Source organism: Coloeus monedula (genome assembly GCF_965178545.1).
Source record: "Coloeus monedula genome assembly, chromosome: 8".
NCBI classification, from domain to species: domain Eukaryota; kingdom Metazoa; phylum Chordata; class Aves; order Passeriformes; family Corvidae; genus Coloeus; species Coloeus monedula.
This window is the reverse complement of record NC_138788.1, coordinates 38,133,070-38,157,808: the sequence shown is the minus strand read 5'-3', so window position 1 is coordinate 38,157,808 and position 24,739 is coordinate 38,133,070. Positions and strand designations below refer to the sequence as shown.

Below are 24,739 nucleotides of genomic sequence, written 5' to 3'. Positions count from 1 at the left end.
CAGAACTGAGAAGTTTCCATAGAAACAGCATCAAACAAACCTCAGCAGGCCCTGGGCAGCCTGCACTCACTGCTCACACACATAGGGCTGCGATGCTTCTGAGGAGCTGAAAACCATGGAATTGTTGAGGCTGGAAAAGCTGAGCCCATCAAGCCCAACCATTCCCAGCACTGCCCAGGCCACCACTGCCCCACGTCCCCAGGTGCCACATCCACGGGGCTTTGGGATCCCTCCAGGGATGGGCACTCCACCGCTGCCCCGGGCAGCTGTGCCACGGCTGGGCAGCCCTTCCACGCAGGAATTTTTCTGGATTTCCAATCCAAACCCTGCCCCTGAGGCTGGAGCCAAAAGCAAAGGTGGGATTAGAACCCGCCAGCGCTCCAGTGCTGCTTCCATTTCCTGTGGGACTGAGAGCAGCAAATCGCTGCTGAGCAAAGTGGGCGTTGGTTGGAGATGGGATTAAACTACGCTGGCCCTTTTTCACTGCCACTGTCCCCCAGCTCCCTCCTCCCCCGCTCACGCCCCTGGGGCTGTGCTGGCTCCTGCTCAGGCACAGTGAGGGCACAGAGGTACTGAAAAGTTCCATGCTCACTCATTCCTCACTGACGTGGGTTTTAATTAGAATTTCATGGCATGATTATCATGGAGGGGCTGAGCCCACGTCCTTGACCTTCTGTGGGTGGGACTGCCCAAAGCCATGGGGCAGAAACACAATCCCAGAAGGATTTAGGTTGGGAGGGACCTTAAAGCCCATCCAGTTCCACCCCTTGCCATGGGAGGTACAGCCTTTCACTAGACCAGGGTGCTCCACTAGGCAGCAGTTTTATCAAACTTGACACTAAAATCCAGTTTTAGATAAAATGCAAAGGATAAAAATTCCATGAGAATAGCCAAAAACTAATTGAAAGTGGTACAAGCAAGCAGGGCTATAGAATAGGAGATTCCATCATATCCTTTTTACTGATATTCCACTTATATGTGCTGAAAGAACAGATCCACACCAGCCAGCCCTGCTGTGTCCTGGAGCAGGGCAGCAGCTCTGGCCACTCCAACCATCCCAACTGGAAACACACCCCCCCCCCCGGCTTGGCCCATCCAGCCACCTCCCTCCCCCACAGAAGGAAATGTCAAAACACAGGGAGCACGGCCAGGTAAACATTTAAAATTTATTAAACTTTTTGGTCAAAAGAACTGAACAATTATGTACAACCCCACGGATCGGCTCGAGCGGGCGTTGGGAATGCGGTCGGATCAACGCTTCAGCGACCCCCCAGTTCCACATCTCCAGCGTTCCAAAGTGTCACAACCAATGTACAGCATAGGACTGGCTGAACGGAACCTTTCCTGGGAGAACCTCAGGGTCTGTCCTTCCCACCTTCCGGGGACCCAGCGGCTCGGGGGGCGGTACCGGGAGGGGTGGGACGGCCACGGTTTGCTCTTGGGACTGGAACACGCCTTTGTTCCAGGGAAACGGAGTGTAACCACACTTGGGACTTGCTGGGGGAAAGCTTGGGGCTCTGGGAAGGAATTCCCAGGCTGCAGGCACATGGCAGAGTGCAGCCTCTGGCTGCTGGGGGCTGCTGGACGTGCCGGCAGCTCCAGGGCCCTTTGGCCCTGGGCTCATCCGGGGGAAGGGGATGTGATTTAGGCCTCTTTGGAGGAAAAAAAAAAAACCCAACAAAAAAAGAAACAGTACCTAAGGCTTAAAACAAGTGAGCAAGAGAGCTCCAGCAGCTGCTGTCCCGCCAGCTCAGGCTCGGCGTGGCCCTCCCTGGGCAGCCCAGCCCGGCTGTGCCACGGCACAGCCCGGAGTGGATCTGGAGCTGCAGTGGGAAATACAAGATACTACGCCAAATATTTAAAATAAAACTGTTCCCTTCGTGACAAATACTAAAAAGGTTAAAAACCATAATGCACGTCAGGTCTGTCTCTGGCTGAGGGTGAGATGCACCAGAGAAGCTGCATTTTTATCCTCAAAGCAGAGAAGGTGTCGATGTTTCGGTTCCCTCCGTGCAAGGCCGACACTTGGTTAAGGCTGTGGATGTTTCTAGGACCCTTTCCATCTCCTACTTGGCACACACAGAGCCTTTGACAACAAATCCAGTGCAACTCCAACTCTATGACAATGCCATGGAAACTCTAAATTTAGAATCTGAAATACTACACAAAAAAGTTTGTATTAGTCTGCCAAAACTCGGTGTTTTGGGGCAAACCCTGTCAGAGGTACCACCAGAACTGTTCTGCACCAGCTCAAGACATGCAATACGAAAAGAAGACTGAATACATCCCTCCAGCTCTAAGAACGCGTTTGAGAGGCTGTTATTTATTAAGTGGTTTCCACCGAAGGTGTGGTTATAGGTACAGTTGGTGAGTAAATAGCCATGGACGCCTGCCTAGACCCCACCTCAAGCCCTGCTGCCGTGCTCCGAGGGCAGACCCTGGCCCCAGGCCCGAGGAGGAATGTACAGGCATCAAGCACGAGAAATGTTCTGAAAGGCCCAAATATTACAGCAGAGAGCGCGCGAGAGAGAAATTACACTTTTATGACAACTTTTCTTCTCAGGTGTTAAATTTTTTGGTCTATAAACTGGAAAGGAAGGCTCAGACATCAATAAATACATTTGTTTTGAGTGTTGGCCTCATTGAGCACTGTCCACCAATTCTGCCTCGGAGGGTCCTCCCCAAAAGCCGCGTGGACGCTCCCACCCCACCGAAGGCAGAACCATGCCAGGAACTCAAAGCCAGGCCAGATGCTCTCCGATAGCTCAAGGGAAGTAAGTGCATCAATGTTCCTCACTGACAGGACAACAAGGCCTTCTGTTACAGATAAACAACTGAGCTGAACTATGCGAGACGAGACTCTGTCCGCAGGCAGCCATCCTTAGTTAATCTTTTCCTGGAATAAATACAAGTTATTGGTGGCAGCTACAGCGATGATGTTCTCCGAGGGGTGCCATGCTGTGTGCAGAATCTTCTTGTTGAAGTCCAGACTGTCAACGGTAATTTCGTCCTTCTTCCTCTTCCCAGTTGTGCACACTTTGCGTGGCTTTAGGATGGCACGAGGTTTGCTGCTCTCCCGGGACGCCTCCAGGGTGACGTCCCGGTGCGTGTTCCGCTCAAACGTCCGGAAGAAGTTGTTGTAAGATCCAGTCATGATTGTACTGGTTCAAGGAAAAAGGCAGATCTTGTTAGAAAGAAAATCCACCCCCTCCTCTCTCTCACACCTGTCAGACCATGCTCATGGCATTCCATGGCATTCCTCTCCTCTCCTCTGGACACCTGCTCAATTCCTCTGGGACTTCAGCACTGCTTCCACTGCACCCCTTCTCTTTCAGCAGGTGTTCCCCAGTCTCCCCTCCTGCCACTGGCACTCAGCTGCAGTTACACTTTGTTCATCTGAACGTGAGCAAAGCAGGTTTTCCTGGTGTTCCTCTACCCCTCTGTCCCATGTCAACAGAAGTCACAGACTGGTGTGGGTGGGAAGGGACCCCAAAGCCCACCCAGTGCCAGCCCTGCCATGGCAGGGACACCTCCCACTGTCCCAGCCCCAATGTCCAGCCTGGCCTTCCAGGGATCTGGGGTAGCCACAGCTAGGGATCTGGCCTTCGACTTCCAGGGATCCAGGGGTAGCCACAGCTTCTCTGTGCCAGGGCCTTCCCACCCTCCCAGGGAACAGTTCCTTCCCAATATCCCATCTATCCCAGCCCTCTGGCAGTGGGAAGCCATTCCCCCTTGTCCTGGCACTCCAGCCCCTTGTGAATAGTCTCTCTTCATGTTTCTTGTTGGCCTCTTCAGGTGCTGTGAGGCCACACTTAGGCCACCCTGGAGCTTCTCCTCTCCAGGCTGAACACTCCCAGCTCTCCCAGCCGTTCCTCCCAGCAGAGCTGCTCCATCCCTCTGACATTTGGAGCCTCCTCTGGCCTGCCTCCAGCAGCTCCAGGTCCTTCCTGTGCTGGGCCCCAGCTCTGAGCACAGGGGCAGGGATAGCCCTGGCAATCTTGTCTGTGTAAACTGCCTGTTCCAGTGGCATTTCTGGGTTTCTGCCCTCTGTGACTTGGAGCTGTTTGCACCCTCCCGTTCAGAGCACCCAGCTGGGGCCCTCTCCAGGCTGGACCCCAAGCTCCTGGTGCCGAGGCACCCCGAGCCCCCTCAGCCCCTCACCTGTCGGGGCTGTTCCAGCAGCACTCGAACTTGTCGAAGATGCAGTCGTTCTCATAGAGGGAGCACAGCTTGCTGCGCAGGTACTCGTGCACCTGGGGACAGGACACGCGTTGGACACGCACACGGGGCACAGGGACACAAGGGACAGCTCGGCACACGCCAGTGCCCTACCTGGTAGGTCTCCACGGGCCTGTTCTCCATGTTGAGGTCCCACACCTTGACAGACAGGTAGTCTCTTGTCATCATGTATCGCCCGTTGTGGCTGAATTTCACATCAGATATCGAGGATATTATTTCTGAAAAAAATGATCTGCTGCTAGGATCTTCAGGTTCCTCAAAAACTGCAGAGAGAACACACAGTTCCACGTGAAACCAACGCCAGCTCTTACAGCTTCCAATGTTTGCAGTATTGGAAAATTTTAAATCAATTCATTAGTTTCCTTTTGAAGAAAGTTGCTGTTAAGACACTTTTCAGAAATAATCTTTTTTAGCAATGTGGTGTTCTAGGTCATCAGATTGCCAGACGTCCATCTCCAACATTTAACTGGAGCACAGCACCAGCAAACCACAACTCACAGGTCTTGGGGATCAACCAGAGCAACAACAGCAGTGGGTACTGTAACCATCACACCTGATCGACACATCACACACAACAGGAGCAGATGCAAACAGCAGGACCCAAACACGAGGACACCACTGCACAATGTACTTTTCTTTAGATCTGAACCACAGCTGTACTAAACAACCTACTGACATGTGAGCAGCCACATTTGCAACACAATTTTTGTGATTTTAGAGAGCAGATCAGCAGATGTGTTGTTTAAATCCACAAGGCAACCTCTGAAATCAGAGATTCCTGACCCAGGCTACCCAGATCTTGTTCATTTTTGACAGACCCCTTATGGCAGGACGTGATTCAGTCACAAGCAGTTAAAAATAAAGTGCTTTTAAGTGATTTAATGCAACACTGAACCAGGTCAGTGGGGTGGCCTCACATTCATCACTTCCCATTGCCCAAATTTCCTTCTAGCACCAAGAAACCCCTCTGTGCACTGCAGGAAGCTGGCCTGGCAGTGTCAGTGTGGCAGGCACCGCCCAGGGCTGGGCACACTGCTAAAGCACAGCTCTGCCAGCAGGGAACATGTGGCTGTGTGCAAGGCCCGGGCAGGATCCTCATGGCTTCCACAGCACAGCTTTCCTTCCTCACCTGCTTGTGCTTTGGTGGCTCAGCAGCCTAAGGAGCAGCCAGCCTGAACCACTGGAATCTTCTAGGGCATATTCCTAAGGATTCATCCTTTCCTAGCAGCTGCACTGGTCACAGGGGACAGAATTCTGGCAGCATCTGCCCAGCTTCCAATGCACAGAGATGACAGAGCTGCCCTGAACTGGCACATGATGAGCAGATACCTTGAGAGGCACCAGGCCTGAGTGTGGCCAGCAGACGGGTCTCACTGGTGCCCAAAGCACTCGTTCCCATCACTTTGTGAGGCAAGAATGGGCCAACAGGAGCGGTCAGGTGGTGCCTCACGCTACCCTCGTGCCCAGTGCTGGTCTAGAAGAAGACAACTGAGATGCCCCCAGCACTCCCAGCACGGCCCTGTCGCTCCTCAGGGAGGGCGGGTCCCACACGCACGGAGCAGCACAGCTGGAGGGCAGGACGGAAGGAGGGACGGAGGGAGGGACGGACGGAGGGACTGAAGGAAGGAAGGACGGACGGAAGGAAGGACTGACGGATGGAGGGACGGACGGAAGGGCACTCACACTTGGAGTGCTGGTCGCACAGCGCTGACGAGCGCATGTCGCACAGGCGGATGGTGCCCTTGCTGCTGCTGTACACGAAGGTGTTGCACTGGTGCGGGTGGAACTCGGCCGCCGTGATCACCTCGGTCAGCTCCTCCATGTTGGCCGGCTTGATGTCCACGATGTCTGCCACAGCTGGTCAAGGCCTGCAACGCTGCGCACTCGAGCCCCTCCGGCAGCTCATCGGGGACACAGCTTAAAAATGCCACGGAGGAAACTGGGGCAAGAGCTTCCTTTCCACCGTGTGCAAGGTACACAAAGGGGGGGAGAGCCTGGGGAAGTCTGGAGTTGACAGGTCATGGAAACCCAGAATGGTCTGGGTTGGAAGGGACCAGATTTCTCCAAGCCCCAATGTCCAGCCTGGCCTTGGGCACTGCCAGGGATCCAGGGGCAGCCCCAGCTGCTCTGGGCACCCTGTGCCAGGGCCTGCCCACCCTGCCAGGGAACAATTCCTTCCCAATATCCCATCCAGCCCTGCCCTCTGACAGAGGGAAGCCATTCCCCCTTGGCCTGTCATTACATGCTCTTTTAAAGAGTCTCTCCAGCTCTCTACATCTCAAATCTACAGATGCTGGGCAATTTCAGACTCCCAGAGTGAAAGAATATCCCACAAGTAAGTCCAGCAAGTCTCCACAAGCCTCCTTCTCAATGCTTCCTACTGCACACCAAATAAACCTCATCTCTTTACCTAAAGCTTTGAAAAACCTGACCTAAAACTTTAGAAAATCACCTATTTTGGAGTCAGTACCACAACTTTTATTTTACTGCAAATTTATCAATGTAAAACACATTGCTAGTTCTGGAGGCACAGGTTTGCAAAAAGATCTGAAAAGTACTTCTGCAGTTAATGATATCACTTGACATGAAAAAATATTGAGATTTGGCTTCAAAAGAAGTGTCACTTGGTTAAGAGACCACAGACTTTGGAAGAAGCACCCACAGTAACAAAGGACCTACTGTTCATATCCAACAACTCTTATTTTTAAGTTGACTGAACTCCACAAATTAGGGACGCTCCCACAATTCCTCAACTTCTCCTTAGAAATCAAACTTTCTCTGATACTTCTACTGACGGTTTTCCACTGGAGGCATGCTTGCCCTCAGGAACGACTGAACATCCCAAAGCCTGCTTTCACTGCATTACACCTCCAGACTTCAAAATCCTCTTTTAATCCCTGGATTCAAACGCCCACTCTAATTAGTAACATTAAAGTGATTCTGTTAAACACAGGCAGCTGAGCTGCACCCGCTGTGCAGAGGGCACAAAAGGATACTGAAGCTCCTGTTGGTGACTTCCAGGTGCCAGAGGTTGATGCGGAGGTCGTCTGCAGACAGGTACGTGGCGTAGTCGCTGTTGACGGAGATGGAGTTGATGTGGTAGGTGTGGGCGTTGGCGAAGGTCCTGCGCGGGCTCGCCTCCACCATCAGGTCCATGGGCTTCAGCGTTGGCACCTGAACGGACACAGAGCTGGGCACAAGCTCCCTGCTGACCCACCACACACCACCCAGGCACAGAGCTGGGTTAGGAAAGACTCTCCACACTGAGTCCCTTCCCTGGGCATTCTTGAGGCCACCGCTATCCCCTCCTCCACCCCACGAATCCAGCCTGTCCAGATCCCCCGGCAGAGCTTCCTGCCCTCCAGCAGATCCACATCCCACTCACCTTCCATCCTCCGTGAACTCAGAGGCTGCCCTCGATCTCCTCATCCAGATCATCAATAAAGACCTTAAACAAAACTGGCGCCAACACTGAGCCCTGAACCCCACAGGTGGTTTAATGGCAATTAATTAATTGCACTGCACAGACTTCTGTATTGATTCGGTGACTAAACACTTCTGAAGTCCACTGAGCATGAAAAATACTGAAAGAGTGCATGGATGCTGACTCTGGACACTGCCAACAGAAAACCTCCCCTGTCAAAGCCAGCCCTTGGTGCCTCACCCAGCAGCACATGGGCTGTTTGTAATGTTTGTAATGACTTCCGAAGATTATAGAAACAAGCCCTTAGAAATGCCCCAGATCTCAGACGGGTGCTCAGGAAACTGGTGAGAACAGTCTCCAAGAAAATTCCCAAATTGTTCATGAACAGTCAGCAGGAATTCAGGCACACCTGGATGTCCTGCTCCCACAACCAGCTGAGCTCAGCAGTGCCCAGGATAACCTGTCTTCCTGGAACAGGGACTGATTCATCCCAGATCTCCCTAACTGCTCTCCCGGTTTCTATCTCCCAGTCTGTTTACATCCAACCAACAACTACAATTAATCCACTACTTTTTATCAGGCACTGTCCTATCTCACCAGAGTGCTCCCAGCCTGGCTGTGGCAGCACAAATGCACTAATGGGAAAGATCAGGAATGGGACTTGGAAATGCCACGGTCTCTGTGTAAAGTGCTGCTTCTCCTCCATGGCCACTTCCCCACGAACATGGGCATTGCGTATCTGTAACAAAACCTGCCAACAAAGCCCCAAAGCCCCAGGTACACTCTGGCTCTCCAAACCCTGAGCACTTTAACACATGGAGGTACCTCCAGGTGAGGCTTTTCCTCTTGCCAGCTCTTGTTCAGACCTGGCTCATCCACCAGCCCTTCTCCCAGGCTCCAGTGCCTGCCAGGGCTGCAGCCCAGCCCACCCTCCCTGTCCCAGAGCAGCAGCAAGTGCAGGGGACTGACTGCTCCCCTCATGCAGGACAGTGCCTTCAGGAGCCCAAGGTGCTCCTGCAGTGCTCCAGCCCATGCCTGCTCTCACCAACTCCCTGGCTGCTCCAGCAGTGGATAGCCTTTCCCAACACATTACATACACCCAAAGCTTCTGTTCAATGCTCAACTTCAGCCAAAGCAAGACAAAGCCCCAAGAAACGCCCCCAGCTGAAATCCCTGCAATGGAGGGGTGGCTCTGAGAGCAGTGAGAGCCTCAGTTCTGTTCCTGCTGATGGTGAACAACATTAAAACCTCAGGAAAAACCCCAAGCCCACGTTTCATCTCTTGGGCTCCTGCTCTGAATGATCCCAAGTTTGGAGCACTACCCCTACCACTACAGGATGATGTCCAAGACTATTCCAGTGCACATTAGGTTATCCAAATGCTTGGATTTGCCTCCAACAAACACACCTTTGCCCAGCCACAGAATACCCTGTTCCAATTTTTGAGTCATCCTCTTAGAAATACAATATTGTAATGACTGAAGTTTCCCTCAAGCTTTCCAAAGGAACTTTAATAGTTTTTATATGTAGGAAAATGAAGTGTCTCCATTATTTCTGAAAGTTTTCAATGACCCTGACCCAAACACCACTTTTGATTAGCACATTTCAGTTTGGTAGCACAAAGGTAGAGAAGAGCATGCAGAAAGATACACGAAGTCAAAGAGCAGAGACGTACCCGTAGTTCTGTTACTCGGAAAGGCTCCCTAAGTCTTCCATCTTCATCTTTTAAATTATAACCTTCGGCTCTTTTATCCCTTTCACTTATTTTCCATAGTTTAATAGTTTTATCTAAAACCAAAAATTCACATGCTTGAGAATGAACTGAATACAAAATCAAATCACTAAATATGGACTCAGCAGAGTGAACGTGAGTGACCTGTCTGGGTTTCCACTGCTTGCAGCAGAAGGACTGTTATGGAGTTCTTTACTGACAATGTGAAGTGCAGTTTGAATAAAATCCCAATTTGTGCCTGAGCAGTAAAGCCCTGTGCCTCCCACTCACCCAAATGCCACTGCCGGGGGGGAGTTTCACACACCAATTACCCAAATTCCCCACTAAACCCTGTACAATTACCTGAATTACATTAACAGACCACTGCTAGGGACCAAACCCAACAAACACATGAACTCCTTGCACTAACTGTCCTAAAGGAAACCAGGTTTGTCCCGGGTACCTGCTCAGAGCCAACCAAAGGCAGAGATCAGCATCTGCCCCACGGTTTAGGGCTCCAAAGGAATGCACTTCCCAGGTGTTACCAGGGAAGCGTTCCAAGTGCAGCCAGGGAGCGCACACTTGGATCACCCAAGAGTGAGATATCCCCGGCTAACTGGCGCCAAACCTCTCCTCCCCAAACTCCTGCAGAGCATTTAAGATGCCACAGTTTAACGGATGCTTTATTAGGACTTCTATCAGAGGAAATTATTTTAATTGCACAGACCAGCAGACAGAAATCACTCCTGCTTTTAAAATTTCATCATGATCTCCCAAAGTGATCCAAACTGTTAGGAATAAGTGTATTCCCCTGATAATAAGAGCCAGTTTTTTCCATAGAATAGTTTAGGTTGGAAAGTACCTTTAAGACACAAGTCCAACTGCTCCCACTAACCCATGTCCCCAGTTCTTCAGTTTCATTTACAGATGCTCCATGATGCACCAAAACTAAACAGACCCAATATTCACACAGCCCTCACACCCAACATTACAATCAAAACATATTCTGCATGTAATTAGAGAAGACATTAAAACAACACCAAAACATGTCAGAAAAAAACCCCAAGTGTATAACAGGTGAGACAATATTCCAATGACAAAGTTCCTTCTGCAAAAGAAAGGGCCCTTACCATTTGTAGACAGCAGGAAGTGAGCAGCATTCTGTTGTGGTAACCACCTAATTTTATTAATTTTTTCCTCAATTTCTAGACTTTTCAAGTAGTCAAACTCAGGCTCGTGACTCTGGAAGGTACTGTAAACATTGTATTCTCCCCGAGAGAGAGGACGGCTTTTAGTCTGCAAGAAAACAGAGCATTTCCTGAGGCTGATGTCACCAGGTCCCTCAGAAACGGCCCATACAAATCAATGACTAGAAATTGTCAATCAGAATGGCAGCTTTCACAACAGGTCTTGGATTTTCCATCTACACTCCGTGATACTGTACCCAGTTTAGCATCAATACAGCGCACACAGCCTTCCTCTTTAAAAATGTAGCTTTATATATAAATATCTGTGCACCCTTCAGGCTTTGCTATCCTCGTGTGGTGGGTGTGGGAGCAAGGAACAGAGAGCAAAGTCCCAAGGTTCCCCAGATCTGCATTATCAGATTTGAGGCAACTTGTTATCAGGCTTTCCAAGTCAGTCAGTGTTAGTGGTTCGTGCTGCAGAACAGCCCCAGGGGTGCCGTTTGCCCTGCAGTGTCTCACGGCTGTGGAGCTTCCATACTCTCAGTTAACTCTGAGACTTTACATGATTTTATTCCCTACATGTCATTGACTTGTAAGAATTTTGGGCAGGATCCTTTCACCTGACCCCATCCAGAAGTTCCCTGCACTTGGAGTGAGCTGCCTTGGCACTGGTGCTTCCCCTCTCTACTCACACATTTGGCTGGAGTAATTGGCTGCTTGCACGTGAAATCAAGTCATATGAGCCCAGGGCATGATTTAGAGCATTCCAGGGTGCCTTCCCAAATCCAAGTGTCTGAGGAACTGTATAACCACCCTATACTGTCACTGACCCAGTTAATCTAGCCTTAAATCCAAACTGGGTAAAAAATGTGGTTATTAGATTTTAAGGCTCCAGTATTACACACTTATTTTAGATTCTTTCCTGCAGTTTTGCACATGAAAAAAGAAATGTCCCTCATTCCCAACTCTTCCCTCAGTTTCCATGTGTTCCCAAGGAGACAGCTGAATATTCCTGTGTGAATAGTCTGACTTGGGGTTTGTTTTTCCCACCCTCCGAGGAAGTGCCGTGACAGGTGGGTTTTGCCTTAGGGAACAACTGAGAGCCAACCCATAATAGTCCGCCTCCACGTCAGGCAAGTCCGAGATCCTGAGAAGCTTGGGATGCTCCTGAGGCACTTCTGACCTTATCTCTGGGCCTTAGTTAAGTCTCTGGTCACCCTGAGTAAAAGATGAATGAGCCCGGAGCTGTCTGGGGGCAGCCGGGTAACATTTCAGCAGTGCTGGCACCTCTCTGCTCCAGAGCCTCCCAGTACCACCAGTGGGGCACCTGTGGGACAGGGGGCTGGGAACAGCAGCACGGTGAGGAGAAATGCAAAATGCTGGCCAGGTGCTCCTGAACAGAGCATCATCTGAGCCCCACAAGGAGAGCAGAGGGTTCTGCTGGAGAAATCCCACAGCACCTGAAGATCTGTAATATTCATGCACAGACAAGCTGAATTAAAATTCCATGATCAATTCTGGTATTTCTGATCCAGGAGAGTGCTCAAACCCTCAAATTCCCCTCAGCTCCTTAAAGGACAGGATAAGCAGACACTTTGGTGAGAACTGCCATGTGGAATACTGACTTTTTAAAGAACACAATCCTGGATTCCTCCCAGACATGACAATTAGTTTTCAGCACTTGGTGCATGTTTCCCATCCCCAATGCTGCTTGGGGTATCCCAGCTCAGAGATGTGGCTCAGGATGAACACATATGAACATTACAGCACTGTCACACAGCTGATGTCCATGAAGAGGAGCTGTGGAAGTGCAGGAGGGACAGTGCTCCCACACTCCTGATGGGAAATGCTCAAGTGCTTCCAGAGAAGTGGCTGTTCCCACTGGTTTTGAGTCCTCAAATAATTTTTAACTACCTTATCCTATTGTCCTTGCAACTTATTTTCTGAACTTCTTTTACATTCTCTCCCAAAGCATTGTGGTTTATCTCAGATCAGCCTGACCCAGTGGAAAAATTCAGAAGAATGTCCAAATTCTGCAAAGCGACACTGAGCACACCAGGTACATATAAAGAGCTCACCTGGATTTTGGGGACCTTTTTTTTTTTGGAAGGAGGGAGGGAAACCCTCACCAGACCAACTTACCAAGTGCAGCACAAGGCAGATGTTTAGAAATTTGGCTAACTTGGGGTTTTCTGAGAAAAATCTCCATTTAAACCATTTAAACTCAGGGCATGAACAGATGAAGTGAGACTGTGCAACACAAGAACAGTGTAGTAACAACGCTTTTGTTTTTCGAGTCACTGACCTCTTGTTCCCTTTGAAATATAACCACTCTGCCACCTTTGTCTCCTGTTGCAAGAAGATCACCAGTGTAATTAAATTCAACTGTTGAAATTATATCAGCTGTAAAGAGAACAGAAATAAACCAGCACTGTAATGTGGAAAGCAAATCAAGGAGTTCCAAGACTTGAGCACAAAAAAAGCATTACAACTTGCATTAATGCAATGACACAATTCTTCATTTACATCCCCAAATGCAGCCATGTTTCAAAGCCTAACACAATTTTACTGACAAGATAAAACACTTATTCATTCCTCAGTGCAGGCTTTGGGGGCCTTCAGTCACCAGCTTAGGAACCCAAGGTGTCTGTGCTGCCTGTGGGCAGGAAAGCTGCAGTGCCCACGGGAATAGCCCCACTCTGAGCCTCCCCCCTGGGATCCCACCCCACTGTGTGCATCCTGCCAGGCGTGGTGTTCCCGTGGAGCAGCGTGCCCTGATCCAGGTGAGGCTGAGGCACACCTGCCTTTCCCAAGCTGAGCACTCAGGGAGTTACTTCAGGAGCCCAGAACAGGCAGCTCCCCTCGGCCAAAGGGGAAAAATGGAAATAAAATTCTTCCAGCTGAGCTTCTTGAATCAGCTCCATGCAGAAGCACCAGCAAGGACAGAGGAAAGCAGAAGAGCAAAGGAAAAGCCCTCAGGACCCACAGATCAGAGCCTCAGTGCCCTTGGGGGTGTTCATCCCCCAGTGCAGCCTCAGTCCCGCTGGGCAATAAAGAACTAATTGCCACTGAACAAGCCCCAGCCAAGGGGTGCTGAGATAAGGAGCTGCAGATGTCTGTCCAGGGGCTGGGGCAGATGGTAACAAACACAACAAAGCACTCAGCAAACACTGCTCCTGCTGGGCCTGCTCACATCAAATATTGCATTTATGATGCAGATAGCAAAATTCTGAGGTTTGAAGTGTATGATATCAATTAGTTCCAGAGTGTGCAGTTGGAGACTCCCTGGAAGCTCCTTTCCTGTATTGATTTTCATGTGCTATCTTTGAAATTCCTTTCAATAACACCCCACTCTCACAAGGAAGATTATTAGAAACCCTAACCAGTTTTCTCAATAGAAATTCCTTTTTCATCTTTTACCAATGATGCCCTTAAAAGTTTTTTCCTAGTATGTAGAGATAATGATTTACCTTCTTGGATTAAAAAAATAATTATTTAGAACAACTAAATAAATGAGTAAATACCATCTTTCTACAGATTTATGCCAGCCTTCAGTATCACATTACTAACCAGCTTTTGGACACATCCAGTTTTATAGTCACCTTTCTTTAAAGGGAATTACCAGTCAATTACCAGTTATTATCAATTATACACAGGGATTTTAGAAGACATCCTGGAAAAGTAGCAAACCACGAGAAAGAAACAAACCGAGAAGGTAAGCAATCAGTGAAGTGACTTCACAGAGCAATTTTATGACATTTTCAATGCTCAGATATGAAGAAGCCCTTGAGTTATGAAAGTTTATTAGTAGCAAAACTAATATTCCACTACCACCACCATCTGCAAGCCCTTCTAGCAAGGACCCCTTTTACCCTTGGAGACTCAGTAACCATCCTAGCAGGAATAAATGCCTCTTAACATATGCAATTCTTTCCAAGTCACAAAAACTACTTTTCCATTTTGTTTCAGGAAGCAAAAAAGTTATTATTAGCGTCTCCCATCTTCTACTGGAGTATTCACACAATTATTTGCTCAAAATAATCTGTGTATCATTTCTGTTTCCAAAAAAATGCCCAAACCAGCGGCTGAGACAGCCATTATTCCCCAGCAGTGCTATCCAGACAAACACTCTTGGGTGGAATCACATCAAAACACAGACACTACCCAAATTCCATGGCTTGAAACAAAAAGTGCAGGGATAGGAGGGTAAAAAACATGCACTGAAATAGTCTGCCACCAACATTGCTTAGGGAAGAGGGAACTGGAGGGGCACAGCAGGACAAAAACAGAGAAGCTTCCTTCAAATATTTTCTAAGTAACAAACTTTGGAATATGAGCAATCACCTGTTTCAAGAGCACTGTACCTGTTTTATACATAAATGTATGAATTATAAAGTTTTCCCTATAAGCATGTTTAATTGAAGCAGATCAATCCCCCAAATCATTCCACCCACTATCCTCAGCACTCTACCATCTTCAAGCAGGTGAAATAAAAAAAAAATTACAAGACTCCAAGTAAAGCACAGAATGAATTCCAAACCATCCCTGTTCTGCTCAACACTTCACCCACCTACATTTGCTCTTCACTTCAAGTCAGCTTAAAACTTGTAGGAAAGAACAAAGCAAACCTCTGCAGATTCTTCATCACCACATTAACCCTGGGATTTCTAAGCTTTTTTTATTAGATGGAGTAACTCCTCCCTAGGTATACAAGCACCAGTCTTACTCCCCTGCCTTACTTTCAGCCTTTTCTCCATGCCAGCAGAGTAACTCCCAATGGAATGTGGGAAAGGGTGAGCAAAACCAAACCAGTGTGATATTTGCTCATGGACAGCATCCCACAGCTCTCTTCTCAGGTACTGCTTTTCTAGAATCAGGGGTTTGTCCAACTGTCCCTCCAGTTCCGTTCCTGTGGGGCTGGGACCTGCTCTGCAAGCATCCACGTAAATCCTTCTCCTGTAACCAGGGAGGGCAGCAATCCCTGGGACTTCACAGTAAGATATGAGGCTGGCATATTTCTTTCCAGACATGAAAAATTCATGTTTAGCCTCACTTCTGGAAATGAGTTCCAACTTGGTTACACTCTGCATCCAGAGGAGAAACTCCGAGTTGTTTTCACAGCTGGTAAATTAAAAGGATTAAAAGGATTGCTGGCAACTACACTGTGATTCTGTAGCATCCCCAAATTTAAGAGCATTGAGCACTCCCATGGGTAGGAAACACCACCCCAACACATCAGAGGCCACAAATATCCAGCTCTACAGTAATGTGGTGGAGCCCATTCCCTGACTCGGGACAGCCCTGTAAGCCCTGACAGATGTCAAAGTTCAGTTTGAGTGCTCTGAGCCTTTCACCATCACTGCCAAGTGTGAACCTCCCTACAAACAACTCCTGCCAGAATTCTGGGAAGCCTCCAGAGCCTTCTGGGCAAGTTCTGCTGGGAGTGAAGGGGGCTGGGGTGGCAGAGACCAGCTTTTGTTAGGATTTGGAGACGACAGCAAGCTTATACCTGCAAACTAACTTAATCCCCCCAGGATTCATCCTGGGTATTTCTGACACCGGTATCAACGCCCGGGCTCTCCACTGAGGTAATGGAGAATGCAAAGAGATCCACAACGTCTACATCAGATGCCTAAAATTAGCTCCTGTGAACTTTTCCTCTCTAAGCTGGCTGTGTACTGCTGCTCTGGTTAAAACCCAAACCTGAAAACATGGAATTATTTGATGCCTCATACAGGAGAGAAGGAATTTGCAGCTGCAGCTCATGCTCAGGACCAACACGAACAAGACATGGTCAGCACCAGCACATCTCTCATCCTCCTGAGCTGCTCAGAACCTTCTGCCACAAACCCACTCCTCAAACTTGTGGTGAACAAGGAACCAAACACTCACATCTCTCCAACAGCACCTAAAAACAAGGCTGCTCCAGCTTCCAGGGGATTTTAACTTAGAATTTTCCAAGTATGTAATGGATAGTGTACCACTTCAGCACCCAGCCTGACAATGCCTGACTTCAAACCTGGCTCCTGTCGTGCTCCCCAGAGAGGAGTCTGAATGCACAGCCCCATTTTCCATGAGCCATCCTGGGACCAAAGCAGGAACTGCAGTGAGGCCCAGGGAACTCTCTGCAGAGGCTCTGCTTTGAGAGGAAATGGCTGGATTGGCCTGCAGGCAGAAGGCTGGCACAGACTGTCAGTGGGAACTGCGCACAGAGGGAGTATTCCTGGGCCTACGATCAAGCTCAAAGGTGACACACCTTTCCCTCCAACACTGTTATCCTACAAAGCTGGAATTATCCTGTGGCTGGACAAAGCTGTGGGAGAGGTCTCCCACAGTGGATGGGAAGCAAGCAGTGTATGCAGAAGGGATCAGTGCAGGTTATGTGCTCCTCAGTCAACTCAGAAAGCAGACACTGGGATCTCCCTGGAATGCTGTGCTGAATGGTGTGACATGACATCAGAAGGAACACAACTCTCTTTGCAGCAGGCAGGGACAACAGACCATTCTGAGGGACCACAGGTGACAAACGTGGGCAGTGGACAACAGCAAGGAACCGTGGCTTCAGAGCGACTCAGGAAAGACTCCTCAAATGAAAAATATAATAGGAGCAACTAAGATCAGTGAAAAAAACAGAGAGCCCCTTTAGAGGGAAGAGATTACCAAAGAAAATGAAGCAACTTACAGACCAACACCTGCTAAAGAGCAAATCATAGAAAAAATGTTTAAAACCCAAAATCCTATTGGAGCATAACAAGTTCCAGACCCACAGGGCCTCAGAACTGCTTTGTCACTGATTGGCAGTAATTGCACTTCCCAAACATTCTCACGGATATGCAGCTGCATGGGAAGGTTCTGGGGTGGGCAGAGGGAAGCAGGGGTGTGAAGTCCGACAGTTCTCAGTTAGGATGGCTGCAGGTACCAGACCAGGCAAGCGCAGGGAGCTGCTGGCAGCACCCTGCTCCCAGCAGACCCTTCCCCACCCTCCCCGTGCTGGCAGGCAGGCAGGCAGTGCTGCAACTGCAGCCACTGCAGGATTCTGAGTCGAGCACTCACTTCCACCCCTCAGCCTTCCCCCATCCCTGTACATTCACTGACTTGTTCCTAGGTGAAGGAAGGCTGTCCTCTTCAGCTGCCAGAACAGCCAGTGGAACAGAGGGTCACTCTGCAGCAGGGAGGGACTGACTACTGATGCTGTCAGTGCTCCTAAAATGCTGTTTCTTAACAGCTGATAGAAATCACAGTCGTACTGAAACACGAGCCAAACTTTACAGCTGCCAATAACCACCTGACAGTATACATCTACATACAAGTTACTCAAAATCACCCATCTTTAAGAATATGCCTCCTTATATACTCAGTTTTTACATTTCCACTTTTAGGGTTTCTTTGAAGACTTAACGCAGGAGTGATGTGTACCAGAAATCAGGAGAATAAACCCAAGGGGTATAGTTTTGCCCAGACCAAACCCCTCCCAGCTTACACTGCTAAACACTCTGCCAATCTAACATATCCATAAAGTCTAACAATTTTTTTATGCCCTAATACTCAAATCACTTGTAAAATGGCTTGAACTGCCTTTAGGCACCTGGCAGGGTTTAACTTAGTCCAAAATAACTCTGCTTTTGGGACTAATTTAAATCCTTGAGGAGATTTAAGGGAAAGCACGCGCAGGGCACCGGCCAGCCGGGAAGCAGAAGCTGTTTGAGGTCAGTGCTGCTGCTGACAGGCCATGGCAAACTCCAAACATCTTGTTTGGAGCTCTGTGGGAAAGCCTGCCAGCTCCTGTGTGTCCTGGATGCCTGGAGCTGAGCCACTTGGCTGCTGGAGGCGCGCTCAGGCCGCTCTGCTGGGAGCGCTGAACCAGGGTGCACAGGCAGCAGCACCCGGTGCCACCCTGCTCCGGCCTGCCCAGCACCCCCAGCCAACCCCCAGGGGTGGCACAGCACCTCAGAGTTCCAGCTCATGACACACAATGAGTGCCATTCCCTCACTTAGCTGAATTTGTGTTTTCTTGTCAATGGAACCAGACTGTGACTTGATACTGAAGTCCTCTGAACTGTATCCTAAAAAAGCTGTCTTCTCTGAGTTTGGAGTGCGCGGAGCTGTCTGCACGTGTCAGTGCAAAGAAAGCAAGACCAGCATAAAGGGAGCATGGCACGAAAAGGGAGCAGCAAAGCCAGAGCTCAGTTACACAGATGTGTTCCCCTCCTGCCTGCAGAGCTTGCCCTGCCTTCCCTACAAGCCATGAGAATCACGGAGGCTGTTTCTAAGATTCGTGACATAATCCAGGATTCTTTGTGCAAATCTACTGCCTCAGTATTTTTTAACCTTTGGAAGACTAATTCCAATAAGCTTTCTCCTACTAGAAGTGTATTTAATTAATTCATGCTATTGTTAGTTTTTTCTAAGTAGCTCATTGTGATGGTTTTGGGTGTACTTCTATTAGGAGTTCATAAAAGTCTTAACATGATAAGAAAATAAAATTTTCCTTACACTTGAAGCTTTCACACCTCCCTCTCCTTTAAAAAAATATTGGGTTTTGTCATTTTTCATTAAGCTTTTCCCTCTGCACCCAGCCTGCCCTTCTGCAGGGACAAATCCAGTGGGTCCCACTGCTCACACTTGCACTAATTCCTGTATTCCCACTACTCCAATTGCTTTGTTTTGTAAATTCCCACATACAACTCTGCAACTGATACTCACTGCTTACTCAAACTCTTCACCATTCATAAACCACATCTTACCAAAGCTTCATATTTCATCAAAATATAATGATGGAATCCCAGCCTGGTTTGGATTGGAAGGGACCTTAAAGCCCATCCAGCGCCACCCCTGCCATGGGCAGGGACACCTTCCACTGTCCCAGGCTGCTCCAACCTGGCCTTGGACACTTCCAGAGATGGGGCAGCCACAGCTTCTCTGGGCAACCCTAAGGTTTCAGGGAGGGCAAAGAGGCATCTGCAGTCCTGCTCACGGCAAAGCACTGGCTTTCAAGGAAAAAACCCAGCCCAAAACTCAGCTTACAGCCCACCTTCTGCCCCACTGCAGCAGCAAGTGTCACCTCCAGGCACAACCAGTGATTTACAGTGACAGCTAACAGCACACATGGCTCTGTAGTCATCAGTTCCCTATTTTCCAGTTCTTCCAGAAAAAAGACAATATTAAAGCTTAAAGCTACCAACCAGCTCTGCAACTCCTTTCATGCAACTGAACCAGATGTCACAGAGCTGCACCTCTACTGCTGGAGTTTTTTTAAAAGCACAGAATCATGCCAAAATTTCCTTTAAGAACAGTGAGAATAGGCCAAGTGAGTTCCTGAACCACACAAGAATGTTTTAAACCACTGATCTGTAAAGGCAACTTAATACTAAGAACATTTCTAAATCACTTGTAGCTGCACTTTCAAACAGGTACAGGATTACAAGCTAATATTTTTTTATTAGATTGTGGTTGTCTTTGCTCCTTGTGTTCTGCTTCCTGGCAAAGTGGTGAGGTGTCTGACCCAGCACCTAACAGGCAGCAAAAGCAGGAGGAGAGTTGGCTGAAGTCATGATGGTAACAAGGGATCTCTCAGTTTGTCAGGGCAGTCAATCAACACCAGTCACTATCTGGAGAATTCAAAAAAAAAAAAAGTTTATTTCTTGGATCATTCACTGGAGATACAGAACTGCACCCAGAAGTGGTCATGGATTAGATGCAGATCATTTGGCCCATGGGAATTTGGGCTTATCTGTACATTATTTAATAAACAGATTTATAGTTTACTTGCTCCCCCCCAAAAAAAGCCTCCCAAAACAGGACAATTTTGAACATGCAGAACAAATTCAATACTGAAATCATGGAAGTGATAAAGTCTCTGGCAGCATTTGTATTCTCTATTTAGAAAGGTAAAAAAGCAACCCAAGAATTACAAGTTCCATGGGCAATCAGTGCAAGTTTTGGAGTCACATGGTTAACACTAACAACAAAATTACATCACAATCTTTAATTAGCTTTGTTTTTAAATGACGATTGTTGCCATCCCCAATATTAAATCTTTCAATCTCTGTTCTATCCTCCAGCCCTCTTCCTTGAATCCAACTAAACTCTCCCATTCTAGAAAAGTCATATCCAATCCTTTACAAAATCCATATTCAATAAGTGATGGATTATCCTGGTCTTTCAGAAATGGTCAGACTGAACAGTGCCCTCCTCTTTCGTGACACAGAGCCTGTCGAGAGGTCACGGATTACTCACTGAGGAAAGGCAGTGCACAGACAAGACAAAGAGGAGACAGTGATTTTTCTGTACTAATGACCCAGTTAGGAAAATCCAGCTGCCAATCTACTACAGCCACTTATCACAGTGCTTGTGTTAAAGCCAGACACCTGAGAAACAGCTATGGAATATAAAATGTATGTTAGAACGGCACTGTAAAAGAAAGGATTTACTGGCAAAGATGCCTGGCTGAGCAGTTTCAACTCCTGAATAAACCTCTAAAAAAATTCAGCAAAACACTCCGCATGGAATAGGTGGGACAGCAACTTCATGGTGTCCTCTTCCTCTAGAGAGCTGATTTTTCACTGAACAGACCAAAAATTGAAAGCAGTAGCAAATTTCCACTATTGCAAAAACTACGTGCAATTCGAAGGCTTTTTCAAGGCAACAGCTGCCCATCAAGCAGGTTTAGATGTGCAGTTTGGTAAGAGAGGATTTAAAATATGGTAACAGGTAAATATGTCCCTAACTGAAGCCCAAAATCTAGCAATATATTTGTACTCTTACTGATGAATTAAACTGGGGCAATTATTAGCAAATAAACAGTGTATTTTTTATATTTAATTCCAATTTCAAGGCAAAATGTTACAGGAGGAAAAAGGCCATAAATCAAAATAAAACAAAAAAGTCACAAAGCCTGTAAATAGTTCTGGTATTCCCATAGGAAAATGAAACTTTAGTGGTAGTTTTGCAAAACCAGGCACTGAATGATTCCTAGAACCTTCCTGCTCTGCACAAATCCACACTGCTCAGGAATTACCTGGGAAGCAAGGTGCCCCCAGGACCATATCCTTCACACATGGAGAACTGACTTTTAGTCACACAGGTGACAGACCCAAGGAAAAAGAATCATGTGAAAAACATAAAAGCTACTTATATTTTTACAAGAATTCTGAGAACTTCAGAGCAAGCTACAAAATATATAGAGGGGGGGAAAAGGAAGAAAACAACTGAGTGAGTCTAGTTTCTCTAGCAGTTTTCCAGTCTATCCCTCCCATGGCCATTATTTTAAATGGAATGCCAAACAAGTGGCATAAAAATGAAAACACTGTCAGCACAATTTCCCCATAGCAGGCAGCAAGGAAAAATATTTACTGCATCCAGTTAAAAAAAAAAAAAAAAAATCCCAAACCCAAGCTGAGCACACACGGCGCTGCAAGTCAATTCACACTTTAGAAGGGAGCGTTGCCAGCCCAGTTAGAACATAGGAAATTTAGGGGCAAAAAAAGAACTTTCTCATCAGAGTCAAGCAAAACTCCACCCTGGTTCTGCACACTACAGAAAACACTTTTCCCAGTTAAAACATTTTTCGTTTTCTACTCCGTCCAAAACACGCCGCGCTTGGAAAGTTTCAGAGAAATGTGAAGGTGTGCCCTTTTTCCCTGCTTAATATCCCTATTTATAGCTCCCAAACGTTAACAAGTGGGAATCAAATCTCTCCACAGCTGCAGGAACCCTTTAAACTGCACTTTTCATGCAGCACAAATGACAGAGCTGCACTCTCTGTGCGTCAGAGCGAAACTTGACAAGCCTGACAGACTCCACTGGTGTTTCTTTTTTTCCTCTCCCTGTATTGTATCACTGTTGTTACCCTTTATCCCAAGCCCAGAACTGGAGACAGTTACCCAGTTCTGGGCTCCTCAGGACAAGAAAGTCAAGCAGCTACTGGAGAGGGTCCAGCAGAGGCCACAGAGGTGATTTTGGGACTGGAGCATCTCTGAGATGAGGAGAGACTGTGGGAGCTGGGCCTGGTCAGTCTGCAGAAGGGAAGCTGAGAGGGGATCCCATCAATCCATACAAATATCCTCAAGGGCTGCCAGAGGATGGTGCCAGACTCTGTTCAGCGGTGCCAGAGACAGGACAAGGAGCAACGGCCAGAAACTAAACCACAGCAAGTTCCAGCCCCACATGAGAAAAAACTTCTTTCCATGGAGGGGCAGAGCCCTGGAACAGCTGCCCAGGGAGGGGCTGGAGTCTCCCTCTCCAGAGACATCCCAAACCCTCCTGGACACGTTCCTGTGTCACCCTGCTCCAGGTGACCCTGCCTGGGCAGCGCCCTGAACTGGGTGATCTCCAGAGGTCCCTTCCAACCCCAGCTATTCTGGGATTCGCGCTAAAGACCTGAAGAAAAGCGCCGCGACTGGTCTGTGATGCTCTACGGGTGGGAGCTCGCTTAGTCATGGCACACACCCCCCGGCACGGCCAGGGATGCTGCGGAGCTGCCCCTCGGCCGCCCGGGAGGGCTCAGCGTGTCGGGGCTCCCCTCACCTTCCGCCACGTCCTCGTCGATCGCCCCCTTCACCTGCAAGAAGCTCCACTGCACCTCGTTGCTGCCGCCGCCGTCGCCTCCAGCTCTCGCCACTCCTGCAGAGGGAGAAAGGGCGGTGAGAGAGGGAGTGAGAGAGGAGACCCCGCGCCGACCTCCGGCTCGGACCCCTCGGGGACGCCGCGCTCCCGCATCACCCTCCGGTGCCGCCCGGCGCGGCCCGGCCTGCGGCCGGCTCCCGCGGCCACACGGAGCCGGCCCGCGGCCCATCCCGGCGCGAACGCGGAGCCGAGCGCGGAGCCGAGGGCGGAGCGCGGACACCGACCTGCCATAGCGGGGGGAGCCGCGGGAGCGGGGCCGGGAGCGGGGCCGGGAGCGGGACGGAGCCGCCCGGAGCCGCGGGAGGGTTCGCGGTTTCAAAATGGCGCCCATTGCCGGGCGGCCCGGCCGTGACGTCACCGCCGGCTCCCCTCAGGGAGGGCGGGCCGGGCAGCGAGCGGGGCGGTGATCGCGGCACCATCCCGGCACCATCCCGGCACCATCCCGGCACCTTCCCGGCGCTGTCCTGGCGGGATGCGGGGCGTGCAGGGCAGCGGCAGCGGGACGATGAGCATGAGAAGGAGGAAGAAGTGGTGGTCTTGGTGGTGCGGCTGCGGAGGCGCTCCCCAGGCGGCAGCAGGGGCTCCACACGCGCCGCTCCAAACGCGGCTTTACGTGAAGGGACGGGGCGGGACCGCCACAGCGGGGAGATAACGCTGTGCCTCCCGATTTATTTTTTATTTTTGCCCGCTCCCTGAAGGGTTAATTGTGATGAGGAAAAAAAAAAATAAATAAAGAAGAACGTGCTTCTGACTCGTTTGCGCCCTCAGCGAGCGCCAGAGCCGGGTGAGGGGAGGGAGGGTAGCGGGGGCTCAGGGGGGTCAGCGCTGCTCTGGGGCAGATTTATCACAGAGTCACTGAGATTGGAAAAGACCTTCAGGATCACCGAGTCCCAGCTGTGCCCCATGCCCACCTTGTCCCCAGCCCAGAGCTCTGAGTGCCATCTCCGGGCCTTCCTGGGACACCTCCAGGGCTGGGCACTCCAGGCCTCCCTGGGCAGCCCCTGCCGAGGCCCGAGCACCCTGTCAGTGAAGGCGCTCTCTGAGATCCGCTCTGACTCTCGTGCCTCAGCCCGAGGCCGAGCCGGGTCCCCTCGCTGCAGGAGGCGGATCTGGGATCCAGCCCCGAGCCGGGACGGTGCGCGGGGGCTGTGCCTGGCCGGGTGTGGAGCACGGGGCAGGGACGGCATCAGGGCACACGGCCGGGGGCGATCCCTCAGGAACCGCGCTCCTGGCACCTGCACCTGGGGTGCAGCTGTTTAACCCCGGGCGCAGGCACTGCCTCTTTCCCGAACCTCCTGCCTCAGAAACTGAGTATTCCTGGTGCTGCGTTGAGGTTGGCCTCTTACACCGACTGCTTCTTTTCCAAGCACGGATACTGGAAGCTGTGAAGATGCAGTTTCTGCCCCTAAGTCTGAAAGAGCAGAAAGAAATCAAAATGAATTCTCTGTTTGCCCCAAAATCCCCGTGTTGATGTATTCCTGATCTCTAAGTCCCTCAGAAAGTGGTACAGCTTAATGAACTTTAAAGCCCAACTGCTTCTAGGGAAGGCCTAAGT

The 24,739-nt window shown here is 49.4% G+C and overlaps 1 protein-coding gene across 2 annotated transcripts; it reads right to left on the bottom strand.

Annotated features, from left to right (window-relative positions):
• Positions 1–1,148: 1,148 nt before the first annotated feature.
• Positions 1,149–23,940, bottom strand: PPP2R2D (protein phosphatase 2 regulatory subunit Bdelta). 2 transcript variants are annotated; one of them, XM_082286346.1, is made up of 10 exons: positions 23,409–23,527; positions 23,086–23,181; positions 12,866–12,963; positions 10,504–10,669; positions 9,338–9,450; positions 7,236–7,413; positions 5,923–6,087; positions 4,333–4,502; positions 4,162–4,253; positions 1,149–3,161 (listed from the first exon to the last, which is right to left on the bottom strand). In XM_082286346.1, exons 1-10 carry the CDS (start codon positions 23,413–23,415, stop codon positions 2,882–2,884), a joined length of 1,365 nt encoding a protein of 454 aa, XP_082142472.1. In that variant the 5' UTR covers positions 23,416–23,527; the 3' UTR covers positions 1,149–2,881. The 2 variants fall into 2 exon arrangements, with proteins under 2 accessions (XP_082142472.1, XP_082142471.1); XM_082286345.1 differs by having other exon boundaries at positions 23,086–23,940.
• Between the last annotated feature and the right edge of the window lie 799 nt (positions 23,941–24,739).

Excerpts from the sequence above, each read along its gene's own strand:
- PPP2R2D (XM_082286345.1), bottom strand. The coding sequence starts at position 23,515 with ATGGGCGCCATTTTGAAACCGCGAACCCTCCCGCGGCTCCGGGCGGCT. Across the intron at positions 6,088-7,235 it reads AGTCACCAACAGGAGCTTCA|ACATCGTGGACATCAAGCCG; the intron begins GTATCCTTTTGT and ends CAGCTGTGGCAG. Across the intron at positions 4,503-5,922 it reads GTGCGACCAGCACTCCAAGT|TTTTTGAGGAACCTGAAGAT; the intron begins GTGAGTGCCCTT and ends TTCTCTCTGCAG.